Here is a 15,905-nt window from a genome sequence, read left to right on the forward strand (position 1 = left end):
GGGCAGACACATATTTCAGCATAAATAATGCTGCCATTATAAACTCTTATCCTTCCTATCTCAACAGGAAATGAGCAATTGTTGCTTCATGCTTTAATGCACTGTTTTTAAATATTGTTTAATTTGTTAAAGGTGTTAAACTGTTTAATTTATCTCACACTCTTTTTTTTTTTTTTTAATAACAAATATTGATTGGACATGCACTGCGTGCCAGGCTTTGGGCTTGGTGCCTCAGGGTTCTCACGGGGGAGGCTGGAAGTGGAAACAAGCACATGTGTAACTGTTGTGTATACAGTCTAATTGGTAGAAAATCAGCAAACAAAGAAGCAGACAAATTAGAAAATGAACGTAAGGTGATGTGCTAAAGAGAGGGTAGCCATTATGTCAGTGTCTTTCACAGAAGGTAGCACTCCCTGAGACCGAATGGCAGAAGGAAGTCCGTCCTGCCTAGCCCAGCTTGGACTTGTGGGGAAGCAGGTTGATAAAAAGACCAAATATTGTACATTGTGAAGAAGTTGCCCCCTGACTTGAGAGAGAGCTGTTGCATTTCAGGTGCTGAATGTTCTTATAAAAAGCTGAATATTTCAAGCATCTATTTCAATACATTTGAATGCTGAGAGCTTTTCTTTCCAGAAGCTCATTTCATTTTCAACACACACTTCTGTTTACCTTTATGTAGTTTCTAAAAATTGAAAAACAGAATTGGAGTATTTTTGTGGTTTTTTTTAAACGGTGAAAAAAATTAATTAGGGGTCAGGGCAGTGGCTCACGCCTGTAATCCCAGCACTTTGGGAGGCCGAGGCAGGTGGATCATTTGAGGCCAGGAGTTCGAGACCAGTCTGGCCAACATGGTGAAACCCCATCTCTACTAAAAATACAACAATTAGCCGGGTTTGGTGGTGCACGCCTGTAATCCCAGTTACTTGAGAGGCTGAGGCATGAGAATGACTTGTACCCGGGAAGTGCAGGCTGCAGTGAACCGAGATCATGTCATTGCGCTCCAGCCTATGCAACAGAGCGAGACAACAACAACAACAACAACAACAACAAAAATGAATTATGAATTAGAGTAACAACAACAACGACAACAAAAATGAATTATGAATTAGAATAAGACTAGATTTTGAGCTGTGGGATTTTATAGCTTGTGTTGTCATTTTACGACCATGCCTCAGTGTTTTGAAATTTAAGGAAACAAGGTCTTTGAAGCAAGTTTAAATATTTTAGATTGAGTACTTTATTAATAAAAGGCAATTGTTCCACTTCAGGTGTCTATTCTTGATCACATCGGAGTTGTTGTTACTTACTTTGGGTTATCAGCTATTTCATGCTATGGGTTTGGTGGCAGTCTGCACACAGCAAATACAGAAATAACATTTCTAAGTTACATGTGAGCCAACTTGGGAAATAAATGTTCCCATACTATTAGTTTTCATCATTTTGCAAAAGTGCTTTTCTGAGCAGTTATATCTTTTTGAAAAACACAGTGTCACACAGCTTTTCCCCCCACTGCACACTCACTGGGCTGTCTCTTAGCTCAGGCCCAGTTGTAACCATGTGGCTTCTGTAGCTTATCACCCGCCTTGTTTCCTGACATTGGCAATGGGAATTTGAAAAAGAAAATGATTGCCTTAGAAACATGGGAAAGAAACTCCAAAGAATGCATTGAAGCCTAGAACTTGGGAAAACCCTTAGCATGCTTAGGTATTTTCAGCAAAGATTCTGAAGCCTTATACCATGGGGTTTGTTTCAGCAACTGCTTTTCTCTGCTGTTTGCGTACTCGTTATTACCCCTTTACCTCTCCTCTGCCTAACACACACCCAGACATCTGAGAGTCATTCTCCCCCAGAATTAGTTTTACACAGGTGCAGTATTCCCCATTGCCCGTATTTCAATAATAATGTCTGATAAACTAATGTATGTAGTATTAAGGCTTCTGAGGATACATAATTTTATCCAGCAGCTTAAACTCTGATACCACTTTTCTGCTTTATTGGCTTTTTGGCTCTTTGTTCTCATTTTGTGGCTTGGAGGATTCAGATAATTTTCGTTCATAATTTTGAGTTATGGTGCTTATCTGCAATAGTGTTTGATTCTGTCGTTCTTTTAGAACAATTCTCATAGTTGAAGCTTTAGATGCTTTGGAAAGCAGTCTCTTTGGTATCCTTGCCTTTCTTTTCTGCTTCAGCAGTAGCTTGGGTAAAAGGATTAAATTGGGCGGATGTGCTGTGGGATCTTGGTAACATTTTAGAAGCAGGACATGTTCACTTTCCCTTTTCCAATTATTGTTTCCTCTTCTAATTATTGTTCCATGGAGGAGAACCTGAGACAGGAACAATTTAGCATACTTGATTTTCAAATCAAGTCTCACTCTCTGGAAGTTCTTCTCGTGCTTTAACTGGAAGTGAGGTTTGGTTTCTGCTTCATTACCTGACATACAAGAAGCAGCCTTAAAGGATAATATGGTCATAAATAATGAAGTCTGGTCATAAGGGCATTTGGCATTTCTTGTCTGTTTTCTGTGAACAGTCATTTGGCTCATGCAGGGTTCCCACAGAAAGTGACAGAAGGTTAGAGAGCAGGTATGTCTGCTGTAAAGGCCACTCAGGAGGGTGCATACCCCCCTAGTGGGAAGGACATGCCCTCTAGAGAAAGAGGTCCCTGGGCTGGAGTGCCAAACATGTCACAGACCAAATGTAGGATCTCTCTAAGCCTTACCTGTCTCCTCACTTTTAACATGAAGGCCACAGCAGCTTCTTTGTAGGTTGTGACCCACTGACTTATGACTGTCCATACCCAGGCACACGCACATGGTGAATACATGTTTGTACCTATTACTTAAGTGCTAAGGGTAAGAGAAATGCTGCATTATTCTCTGTATGCTAATATGGCTAGGAATGGATAACCTGGACTTTTTTTGTTCCGCGTAATAGCAGTAGTCGGGTTTCCCACATATCTCTTTCTAGTTCTCAGCCTCTGCCTTTTTCTGTGATTTTTCTCATGGAGGTCTCTCCCACTTCTTTTGATTCTACCATATCCAATAATTCTCAGGTCTGTATTTTGGCTTGAAACTATTTTATGTTTCAATCACATATTACTAGCTCTCTTTTGGACATTTTCACATTAGGTATCTTGCCCCACCTCAATCCCAACCTCTTTAAAAGTGAACATTTCACCCCATCCCACCAAATGCAAATCTCAACCTTTTGAAGTTCTTCTCATATTTTAACTAGAATTCAGATTCTTTGATTAATTACCTGATATACAAGTGTCTCGAAGAGTCATGTGTTCATAGATAACTTAGTCTGGTTCTGCTTTCTGAATTCTTGCTTTCTGTTAATGATACCACTCTGTATAGGCGGTCCCCCTTAGGACTGCAGAGTTGCCTTTGATGCCTTACCCTTTCTTAGGTTGTGTTATCAGTTACCAGATCCAGCTGATTCCTCCTTCTTCTGATTCCTCCTTCTTCAGTCGAGCATGTGTCTGTTTCTCTATCGCCACCTCTGCCGACCTGGTCATGCTGTGTAGCTTCCTGCCTCATCTCTTCAAACCTTGTTTCTCTTTCCTTTCATGCATCTTGTTACCTGCCCAGGCTGCCAAAATGCAGTTTTGATTGTGCATTTTGATTCGTGCATTTGATTTGTGCATTTTGATAGTGCATTGTGAAAATGCACAGTTCTCCATCTCTCCCTCCTCCCTCCCTCTTTTCTCTCTCTCTCTGTCTCTCTCTCTCTCTCCTTCTTTCGTTTGTTCATTTGTTTGTTCTTCTTGACAGAGTCTCGCTCTGTCACCCAGCCTGGAGTGCAATGGTGCAATCTCGGCTCACTGCAAGCAATTCTCTCACCTCAGCCTCCTGAGTAGCTGGGATTACAGGTGTGCACCACCACACCTGGCTGATTTTTGTATTTTTAGTAGAGATGGGGTTTCACCATATTGGCCAGGCTGATCTTGAACTCCTAGCTTCAAGCAATCTGCCCATCTTGGCTTCCCAAAGTGTTGGGATTACAGGCGTGAGCCATCACACTCGGCTGATTGTGTTTTCTTTCCCTCTGTGGATCCTTCTATGATTCTCCATTTCCCAGAATGTACAGTCTAACATCCTTAACTTTGCATTTACTTCCCTTCCCTGAGCTCCAAGCTCTAGTCATATTTGCTTACTCAGGGTATCCAACACACTTTCCACTTTCATCCCCACTCTGCTTTTGTTTGCACCAGTTTATCCTCACTTGGGCATCATCCAGGAACCAAGAGAAGGTCAGTGAGCCCAGGTTGTAGTGGGCGAGGGGAGAGTGGCAGGGCTGAGGTTAGAGAGGGGCAGGATCTGCATAGTCAGGCCCTTGTACATTGCATTGCAGTTTCTTCTTCCTCCCAAGAGCAAGAGATGGGGCTTTAAGCAGCTGCGGGAAGTGATCTGAGGGAGGGTGTTGAATGATCACCCTGATGGCTGAGTAGAGAGTGAATTAGAGAACAAGAGTGGAAGCAGGGGGACCAGTTAAAGCTGATGACAGTGGCTTGGACCAGGTCCATTGGTGTATGGACTAAAGTGCTGGCCGAGAAGATGGAGGGAAATGGACAAATATGACATATTTTTGAAGTCAGGACAGACAGGACTTTGATAGGATATGGAAGGGAAAGGGAATGGAAGCATCAAGGATAACTTCTGGGCCTGTCGTTTTAGTAGTGGGGAGACAGAGAGAGAGAGCAGCCTCCCAGGGAGTGGATTTGAGCAGGACCTACTTGCAGCATCACCTTACATGTAGGAAGCCCTTCAAATGTGAGCTTGTAGCATTTTCATATATGTATGCTGCACCCTGTGACTAAATTATAAGTTCCCTGAAGGCTGAAGGCCATGCTTTAAACTACTTTTTCCAACAGCAGTAACGTAGTGCCCTGGCCTTGAAAATGTAGAAACTGTTCCACTCTTTTTTTGGTGTCATCTGTAAGTCCTAATTATTTGACGTGAGCAATGAAAGGAATTGGGGAAATTTTCATTGTCATAAGTCGTAAATAAGTAATGAGGCTTTTCTATTTCCCTTTGCATTTGGAATTATTGAAACTGAGTAAGACATGGGACCATCTGTGCTGTGTCTCCAGGCCAGCTCCCCACTTCCCGGTGCCTCCTCTCTCCACAGATGTGCACTGGGAACTACACCTTTGTTCCTTATATGATAACGCCACATAACAAGGTCTACTGCTGTGACAGCAGCTTCATGAAGGGGTTGACAGAGCTCATGCAACCGAACTTCGAGCTGCTTCTTGGACCCATCTGCTTACCTCTTGTGGATCGTTTTATTCAACTTTTGAAGGTGGCACAAGCAAGTTCTAGGTAAAGTTTAATAATGCCATTTGTTGATGATAATGAAGTGTTATTCTACTTCTTTATTTGTGCATGATATCAGGTGCTCTTGAGATATTAGTATACATCTAAGAACCAGGGGGAAAATGTTTATTATCCTCCAAGTAGATAAAATAGATGCCACATAATACATTTTATTCACAGAACAACAACAGGACAAGTTGAAATCAGCAAAAAATTAAAAAGTCTACTAACTGCTTTATAGTGATGGTAGAACTAAAAATATATACAAAGCAAGTACAGAAACATTACCAGGATAAATGTCCAAGGACTTTTAGTGTAAGGGCAAGAACATTTTAACTTTAATTAACTCTTAACTCTAATTGTTCTTTCAGTGAAGAACAATTATTTATGTTAATAAATGATAAGCTGAGTCAGAAAGTTAAGGTTGTATTATGTTCAAATCATACATCATGGCTGGTGCAGTGGCTCACGCCTGTAATCCCAGCATTTTGGGAGGCCGAGGTAGGCAGATCACTTGAAATCAGGAGTTCGAGACCAGCCTGGCCAACATGCCAAAACCCTGTCTCTACCAAAAATACAAAAATTAACCTGGCATGGTGATACACACCTGTAATCCCAGCTACTCATGAGGCTGAGGCAAGATAATTGCTGGAACCCAGGAGATGGAGGTTGCAGTGAGCCAGGATCATGCCAGTATACTCTGGCCTGGGCAATAGAGTGAGTCTCTGTCTCACAAACAAAAACAAAAAACAAACAAACAAAAAATCATAGGTACATCTAATTTATTTAGAACAATTTATACTGGAAACAGTAAAATGGAAAACAAAGTTTTGGCATTTTAAGTGGTTTTTTGCAGGAAAATTTATTAATATGGAGTACCTTTACCTTTAATTCTTTCTGAAGGCAGAGTATTAAAAGAAATACACTGGCTGCTAAATTTCTTAATAATGCCAGATATGTAAGATATTTTACTAAAGGCATCTGAATGAATTGAAAGCTACAAATGCTTTATAGCTATTGCTGCAAATATCATTCATTTCTTTATTAAAATTATTGCTTTCAATTGAAATCATTTCTAATGTCAAACTCTTTGAAATGTGTGTGTTTTTACCAGCCAGTATTTCCGGGAATCTATACTCAATGATATCAGGAAAGCTCGTAATTTATACACTGGTAAAGAATTGGCAGCTGAGTTGGCAAGAATTCGGCAGCGAGTAGATAATATCGAAGTCTTGACAGCAGATATTGTCATAAATCTGTTACTTTCCTACAGAGATATCCAGGTGAGAAGATGTTTAAAGTGAAATCTTTGTCATGTAGCATGTTGGAGGGATAAGGGAGTATTAACCTCAAATTTCAGTTTGCTGGTAAGCAGTTCATGTTACTACACGTAATTTTTTATTGACTCTCTTAAGCTTTCCATCCTATAATTTTATGATGGATGAAAAAGACTCATGTGAGTTAACCATCAGTGATTGTGAAAGACTTGTATGGTAAAGGCCTGACTTTTTCCTCCAAAAGAACAAAAAGAAAAATCTGCTGGCACAGCGAACCTGTGGACACAGTCTATTCTACTGTTCGCCTCAGGCACACCTGTCAGTGAAAGCTTTGTTTTGGCAAATAGCAGACATTTTTAGAGCTTTCTGGACATACTTTTTATCCCTTGAAATTGTATTGCTTGAAATTGATAGTGCTGAATCTAACTTGCCCGAAGGAAAAAAATATGTAATTGATTACTTACAGAAATAACTTTAAAAAATATGTAATGTAAAACACACTAACAGGCTATATCATTTTTATTGACATGTCTTAAAATTTTAAAAATAGGGTAAGTAGAATAAAATCCTCTCCAAGTTAGGGATTTGCTCTTAGGTTTTAATAGTAAAATTTAAGTGACATCTGGTTTCTTCTTTCCATTCCTAGCCTTTCAGGTCTGTGTAAAGGCTTCATGTGTTTGAGACAGACTCATATCCATGGAGGGCTGTGGCACATAGGATCCTGTGGCTAGAGTGCTTACTCATGTGACATGGAACTGTGTTGCTACTTGTAACAGAAGTTCAACCAATTGCCTCATGTCCTTGACATTTTTATTTCCCTGAAATTGCTAGAACACTGCATACCAGGAATCTGGCTCTATGGAGAAATAAACCACCCATATTTAGACAGCAGAGCATTATCATGCTTGGTGTTTTTGTTTCTTTTGCTTTTTTAGTTTTTGTTCAACATGGTAACTATGTTTCTAATGTTTATATATATATATATGATCTAAACCCTTTAGAAGGAAAACAAAAACTGTTATTCTAGGTTCTTCAAAGTGTTCTCTGGATCCTAATGTCTTTTTAATGCGTTTCTTGAATTCAGATACCTGGTTGTCAAAAGACATGTTATTGTCAGAATTTTCTCCTAATGGTTTAATTCTGTGCTATTCTCATCTTGTTTGAAAGGACTATGATTCTATTGTGAAGCTGGTGGAGACTTTAGAAAAACTGCCAACGTTTGATTTGGCCTCCCATCACCATGTGAAGTTTCATTATGCATTTGCACTGAATAGGTAAGAAGAAAAAGTTCCCTTCCAGAATGCGTTAACATATTATTGTGTAACCTGCATTTCTTTACCGGGAATGTGTTTACTGCAGCATTGCAGGAAGTCCCTATTAAAATGTAATATTAGCATATCTGCTTCAACCCTGTGAAATATAGGAAGCACACATTCTTATTTTTTTCTGATTTATTTTTCAGTAAAAAAAGTCTCACACTGTTGATATATTTAAATTCTTACAGTTTTCTGCTCTGTCAAAGTTTGTATTTGCTATTCATATTTTTTAGAATTGTAAAAGTTACATGAATATGATGTTATCTTTAAGCAAATACACTCATCACCAGATGGTCATTCACACAAAAGTTTTCACTAGAATAAGGATGGTTATATCTAGGTGAACATAGTGTTAGATATTTAGTACAAAGGATAAAAAGGAATTTCATGGACAGAAGATTTAGAGTAGTAACTGAGAATAGAAATGATACATTTTTTATAATAGCTTTATTGAAATATATTTCATAGGCTGGGCATGGTGGCTCACACCTGCAATCCTAGCACTTTGAGAGGCCAAGGTGGTCTGATTGCCTGAGCTCAGGAGTTCGAGACCAGCCTGGGTAACACGGTGAAACCCCGTCTCTACTAAAATACAAAAAAATTAACCAGGCGTGGCGGCGTGTGCCTGTAGTTCCGGCTACTCAGGAGGCTGAGGCAGGAGAATTGCTTGAACCTGAGAGGCAGAAGTTGCAGTGAGCCAAGATCATGCCACTGCCTTCCAGCCTGGGCAACAGAGCAAGACTCTGTCTCCAAACAAACAAAAAAGAAATACATTTCATTAAAACAATAAATTTTAAAACATTTTCATCACTCCAAAAGGAAACCCTGTACCCATTAGCAGCCCCCCTTCCATTTCCCTCCCAAATCCCCAACTCTAGGCAACCACGAATCTACTTCCAGTCTTTACAGATTTGCCTATTCTGGACATTTCGTATCAGTGGAATCGTACAGTATGTGGTCCCTTGTGACTGACCTCTTTCACTTAGCATAATATTTTCAAGGTCCAAGAAATGATAAGTCTATGTAGTTTTTATCTGGTTTTGTGAACTGTCTACACATACTGTTTTAAAACAGGCTACATAAAGCAACTTCCTTAGATAATCAGTTAGTCACATGTAGAAATCAAGCAGTTGTTGGGTTTGATTTGATTTTTGGTATCGTCTGTGAATGAGTTTGCTAAGTTTTGGAGCAAAAGCCATTGAAACCTAAGGTCAGGGTTTTGTCCCTACTTGGATTAACTTACTCTGCCCTATTCAAAACCACAGACTACAGCTCTAATCTCATTTCACCAACTCGAACCTGCATATAGGCTGCAGGGAAATCAGAAGGATTGTGGATGAGTAAGTACAAATCCATCACCGTTATCAACACAGAAACTCAAAAGAAATCCTTGTTAGACCCAGTAGACATACAATAGGATAAATCAAAAAATTAGGCCTAGGACAGAGGTTTACAGAGGACTCTCAAAATCTAATTGTTTCTATCCTGGCAAATTTCTCTAATGTGAATCAACATGTTAAATAGAGCTTTTTAAAAAGAATTGACCTCTATTGCTTCTGTAATGTATATTGAAACAACAATATTTTCTACCTTAGGAGAAATCTCCCTGGAGACAGAGCAAAAGCTCTTGATATTATGATTCCCATGGTGCAAAGTGAAGGACAAGTTGCTTCAGATATGTATTGCCTAGTTGGTCGAATCTACAAAGATATGTTTTTGGACTCTAATTTCACAGACACGGAAAGCAGAGACCATGGAGCTTCTTGGTAAGTATATAGTATATAAATGAGCTACTTACTTGGTAAATCCATAGCATAAAAAAGTATTTGCAAATGAGAGTGTTAAACTGTTATTATAATCCATAAGATTGTGTATTATGAACTAAACCTTAGATTTTATTTTATTTTATTTTTGAGATGGAGTCTTGTTCTGTTGCCCAGGCTGGAGTGCAATGGCGTGATCTCAGCTCACTGCAACCTCTGTCTCCCAAGTTCAAGCAATTCGCCTGCCTAAGCTTCTTGAGTAAATGGGATTACAGGTGCCCGCCACTATGCCTGGCTAATTTTTGTATTTTTATTAGAGACGGGTTTTACCCTGTTGGCCAGGCTGGCCTTAAATTCCTGACTTCCGGTGATCCACCTGCCTCTGCCTCCTGGGATTACAGGTGTGAGCCACCATCCCTGGCCAATCTTAGAGTTTATAACTTTAGTAAATAATTTGATAAAATTCATGTAATATGGTAGAGTAACTTAGGATAAATTAGATGAAAAGATAATTTAGGAAATATAATTTTAAAAAGATATTTTAAATAATTAATGTAAATAATAAAATATAATTTTGTAGAAAAATTTATATAAAGACATTTTAAAAGACCTGAATGAAAGGAAAAATATACCGAGTTTGTAGATGAGAAGGGTTGATATTTTAAAGATTTGAATTCCCCCCAGCAGAGGTTTTCATGTGATTTGAAAAACCAATTCCAAAATTTATTTGGAAGAATAAAGGACTGAGAATAGGCAAAGCAATTCTGGAAAAGGACAAGGTGGAAGGACTTGCTCCACCAGTTAACAAGACTCATTATAAAGCTGTAATGATTAAGATATTGCAGTGTGGCTATAGGCATAGACAAACAAAGCACTGGAATAGAAGAGACAGCCTGGAACAGACTGAGATGTACATGAGTCCAGATTTATGACAGAATCAGCTTCATGAGCTGTAAAGGAAAGGATGGACTCTGTAGTAATGGTACTGGGAAAATTTCTTTATTTGCTTGGAAAAATAAAATAAAGTTTTATCCCCATTTTAAGCCATGCACAAAAAATGAAATCTAAGTGAATTAAAGACCAAAATATGAGAAAATATTTTAGAAAAATATTTTTAGAATAAAATGTACAAATTATATATGACTTTTGGATAAGCAAAGATTTCTTTCTTTTTTTTGAGACAAAGTCTTGCTCCATCACTCAGGCTGTAGTGTAGTGGTGCAGTCTCGGTCCACTGCCACCTTCGCCTCCTGGGCTCAAGTGATCTTGCCACCTCAGCCTCCTGAGTAGCTGGGACCACAGGTGTGTGCCACCACTCCTGGCTAATTTTTTGTATTTTTGGTAGAGAGAGGGTGTCACCATGTTGCCCTGGCTGGGGCAAAGATTTCTTAAACAAGGCTTAAAAACGCCATGTACCATAAGAGATAAGATTGGGAAAATGGTCTGCATGAAAACTGGCTTCTGCTTATCAAAGTAATAGCTTTTGGAAACAGCAGAGTAGATTCTATTGTGCTGATCTTCCTGTTGATAACAATTATAAATGTTGGAAAAAGTTGGAAAGCACTGAAGAGTGACTAAAAGTAGCCAGAAACTGGAGAGGTTTTCATCCTTGGCTGACGGGCACCACATAGGATAAACTCCACATTTGAATGGCTTTTCCCTTGGGGCATTCCCTGGTCTGCAGGGAGCAGGACAGATAGAACTCTAGCAGGAAATCACAGTCTTATTGGCCTGAGAGTGAGTTTGAGGCTGCCAGAGGACCTGGACATTGAGTGGGATAAGGCTTTGTGTGAACAAGGTGAACCACCAATAATTTATTTACCTTTTATTTAAAAACTAAATACTCTTGGCTGGGCACGGTGGCTCACACCTGTAATCCCAGCACTTTGGGAGGCCGAGGTGGGCAGATCACGAGGTCAGGAGATTGAGACCATCCTGGCTAACACGGTGAAACCCCGTCTCTACTAAAAATACAAAAAATTAACCGGGCGTGGTGGCGGACGCCTGTAGTCCCACCTACTTGGGAGACTGAGGCAGGAGAATGGTGTGAACCCGGGAGGTGGAGGTTGCAGTGAGCCGAGATCGTGCCACTGCACTCCAACCTAGGCGACAGAGTGAGACACTGTCTCAAAACAAACAAACAAAAAGACTAAATACTCTTAAGAGGAGGATAACAAATCCAAACTCTCTATAGCGTATGATCCAAAATGTTTAATACACCATAAAAATCACTAAGGAACCTGGGTGTGGTGGCATGTGCCCATTGTTCCCGCTACTCAAGAGGCTGAGGTGGGAAGATGGCTTGAGCCCAGGAGTTCAAGACCTGCCTGGACAATATAATAAGACCTTGTCTTATTTAAAAAACAAAAACAAATAAAAAAGAAAAAGAAAAACCCCAACTACTAAAGAGATGAAGAAATAGGAAAGTGTGATTCATAATTAAGAAAAAAATTAGTCATAGAAATAAACCCATAGATAAAACAGAGTTTAGAATTACCAGACAAGGACATAAAAATAACAATGATAAATATATCAAAGAATCTACTTGAAAAGATGAATAAAATGGGTGAAAATATGGGGAATTATAGGAGATATTTGGAAACTGGAAATAACCAAACGGGAGTTCTAGAACTGAAAAGTGCAATATCTGAAGTTGAAATGTCATCAAATCAGATTAACAGCAGGTAGGACACAATACAATAAAAGAGCAATAAACTTGGAAACAGGTTATCAGAAATCATTAAATTTGAAGCAGAGGAAAGAAAAAGATTAAGTCATTAATAGTTTCAATGACCTGTGGCATTTAGTGGTGTAAATACTTTTTTTTTTTTTTTTTTTTGGAGACAGAGTCTTGCTCTGTCGCCCAGGCTGGAGTTCAGGGGCGCAATCTCAGCTCACTGCAACCTCTGCCTCCTGGGTTCAAACGATTCTCGTGCCTCAGCCTCCGAAGTAGCTGGGACTACAGACATGCCCCACCATGCCCAGCTACTTTTTGTATTTTTAGTAGAGTCGGGGTTTCCCCAGGTTGGCCAGGCCGGTGTCAAACTCCTGACCTCAGGTGATCCACCTGCCTTGGCCTCCTGAAGTGCTGGGATTACAGGTGTGAGCCACCGCACCCAGCCTTGAGTGGTCTAAATACTTTTAACTGGAGTCCCAGAAGGAGAGGAGAGATATACTATTGCAGGGATAATATTTGAAGAATTAATGGTCAAATATTATCCAAATCTGTTCAAACAAACAAACAACCAAATAGAAAACAGCTCACAGATCTAGGAAGCTCAGCAAAACCCAAGAAGCATAAATATCAAAGAAAATTATCTCTTGGCACATCATAGTAAAATTGGTGAAAAACAGAAATACAAAAAAATGTCATAAATGCAGCCTAAGAAAGAAGATACATCAGGGGAAAGAGTGAGTGCTGACTTCTTATCAGAAGGAAGCCAAAGATAATGGAATAACATTAAAGTGCTGAAAGAAAGAAACCCAATCAACCAAGAACTCTATATCCAGTGATGATGTCTTTAAAATATGGGAGTGAAGTAAAGACAATTCTAGATAAGTCAAAACTGAGATAATTTGTTGCCAGCAGAACTTCACTACAAGAAATGTTAAAATCTTTAGGCTGAGGGGAAATGAAACCAAATGGATCTGTAGGAAAATGCATATAGCAGTAGAAATGATAAATATATGAATAAATATAAAAGATACCATCAACAAAGAAATCACAGACAGGGAACAATGCATGTAACCAATATAGTATATGTATTCAGTATATATAAATAACTCCTCAAAATATCTCTAAGAAAAAGAGATTTAAAAAATGCATAGGATATGAACAGATTATTCACAAAAATGGAATCACAAATGGCCAATAAACGTACTTTTGAAACATATAAAAAGATTATTTTTATACCACTTTTCTCTATTCTGATTAACCAAAATTTATAAATCTGACAATATCAGTTGTTAGCCAGGATGTTAGAGAAATGTGAGTCCTAATGCCTGCTGGTTGTGCTATAAATTTCTATACGCACTTAAGAGATTTTGGCATTGTTGAGGAAAGTTGAGAACTTGCCTCCCCTAGATCCAGCAGATTTATATACCTTACAGTAAATCTTAGATGTTTCTCTACATAAAAGTTTCAACATTAAAAAAAACTTTTAAAAAAGTTGAGCAAAGTAAGCAAGTGGCAGAAGGATACAGAGTACAGTATCATTTATAGAATGTTTAAAAACAGTCATAGAGATTTAGTATAAGTATAGATGCACGGATGGGCATCATAACCTCCAAATTCAGTATAATGGTTACCAGTGGGGAGGAAGAAGTAGAAAGAGATCCTGGAGTGATTCACATGCAATTTCAAGTATATTAAAAATATTTTATTTCTTAAGCTGAGTAGGAAGTATATTGGGGCGTTGCTTATATTATTCTTTTGTACTTAGTATTCCTACCACATTCCCAAAATAGTCCTTGATTTAAAAAAAAATTAAAGGAGGCCAACTTAGTTTAGGAGTTCCTGTATGGTAGCCATAATTTTTTTTAAGTTTTGAAACAGAAATCTTAGCTTTTAGAAATCTTAGATCATTTTCACAGTTTAGAGGGACTGTCTTAGTTATTTTATGTGCTGCCAAAACAGAATACAAGAGACTGGGTAATTTACAATGAATACATATATACTTCTCGTAGTCCTGGAGGCTGGAAAGTCCAATATCAAGGGGCCAGCATCTGGCAAGGGCCTTCTTGTTATATCAGCTCATGGCAGACGGGGAAAGAGACAGCGGGCAAATGGGGTTGAACACATTCTTTTAAAAGGAGCCCACTCCTTCTATACGGAACTGACTTTTGATATAACAGCATTAATCTTTTCATGGGGTCAGAGCCCACGTGGCCTTTCACCTTTCATTAGACTTCATCTCCTAACACTGTTGCACTGGGGATTAAGCTTCCAATACTTGTTTTTGGGGAGAAACATTCAAACCATAGCAACAACTGAAAGTAGGGTAATGGGAAGAAGGAGAAACACTTGGGGATGGTAATTTCCTAGATCCTTTAGGGAAGCTTTGGACTTTTAAATTTGTGCTATAAATTTTTATTACGCTGCTAAGAATTTTACAGTTTATCTTAACCAAATTTATTTTTTAAATTTTTATTTTTTAGAAACAGTGCCTTGCTCTGTTGTCTAGGCTGGAGTACAGTAACACAGTCATAACTCAATGCAGTCTCAAACTCCTGGCCGCAAACAGTCCTCCTGCCTCAGTCTCCTGAGTAGCTGGGACTACAGGTGTACGCTACAACACTTGGCTAATTTTTAAATATTTTGCAGAGATGCGGTCTTGCTATTTTGGCCAGGTTAGTCTTGAACTCCTGACCTCAAGTGATCCTCCTGCCTCAGCCTCCCAGAATGGTGGGATTATAGGCATGAGCCACTGTACTTGGCCTTAACCAAGTTTTTGTTGTTGTTTTCTGCTGTTAAAAAAGAGGAGTGTAATTTTGCAGGCTTTTTATTACCCTGATGTTTACACTTTAGGAAAATTCTAAGTTGTAGGAAATTTAGAGTTGGATATTTGAGAAACATTATGCCCAGCATAAAATGCTTTGGTATGTGACAATGAAATGCGTAGGTAGTCCAAAAAGGCCTGGTTTTCAAGGTTAATGAATTAAGATAGGAAATATCTCCTATGAAGTCAGAGTGCATTGTATACCAGGATAAAATAGAAGTGTTTTTCCATTTGAAAACAAAATAATCTAGAAGACTGAAAGCTTTCAAGGTCTCATAAAGTTCAGTTAAGAAGCAGAGTTTTTTCTGGTTTTGTTTTTGTTTCAATTTTCTGTACTTACAAATTCTGGCTCTTTTATTTTAATAATTCCCATTTAGCCTAGGAACATTAACTGCCTGCCTCTCAAAAGAGCTTTGTGTTCAAGGTCTTCAGGTCAAATTGAAGATGTCAGGATTTTTATGATTTCATTTTAAGCTATCCATTTATTTTCTAGTAAGAACAGAAAATGCTGTTAGAGCTCAAAGATTTCTAGACTTCTTTCTTTCTTTCTTTCTTTCTTTCTTTTAATTATACTTTAAGTTCTGGGATGCATGTCCAGAATGTGCAGATTTGTTACATAGGTGTATATATATGCCATGGTGGTTTGCTGCACCCATCCACCCAACATCTACATTAGGTATTTCTCCTAATGCTATGCCTCCCCTAGCCCCCACCCCCGATAGGCCCCATT

At 38.8% G+C, this 15,905-nt stretch overlaps 1 protein-coding gene across 1 annotated transcript in view; it reads left to right on the forward strand.

Annotated features, from left to right (window-relative positions):
* Positions 1 to 15,905, forward strand: part of MAP3K5 (mitogen-activated protein kinase kinase kinase 5) — a 298,421-nt gene that overhangs the window by 122,345 nt on the left and 160,171 nt on the right. Inside the window, exons 4-7 of the mRNA XM_011978430.1 lie at positions 5,134 to 5,327; positions 6,436 to 6,604; positions 7,766 to 7,872; positions 9,510 to 9,680. Coding sequence (XP_011833820.1) covers positions 5,134 to 5,327; positions 6,436 to 6,604; positions 7,766 to 7,872; positions 9,510 to 9,680 — 641 coding nt within the window. The remainder of the gene's footprint in view (positions 1 to 5,133; positions 5,328 to 6,435; positions 6,605 to 7,765; positions 7,873 to 9,509; positions 9,681 to 15,905) is intronic.

This window comes from Mandrillus leucophaeus, unplaced genomic scaffold (assembly GCF_000951045.1).
Source record: "Mandrillus leucophaeus isolate KB7577 unplaced genomic scaffold, Mleu.le_1.0 Scaffold194, whole genome shotgun sequence".
Taxonomy (NCBI): Eukaryota; Metazoa; Chordata; class Mammalia; order Primates; family Cercopithecidae; genus Mandrillus; species Mandrillus leucophaeus.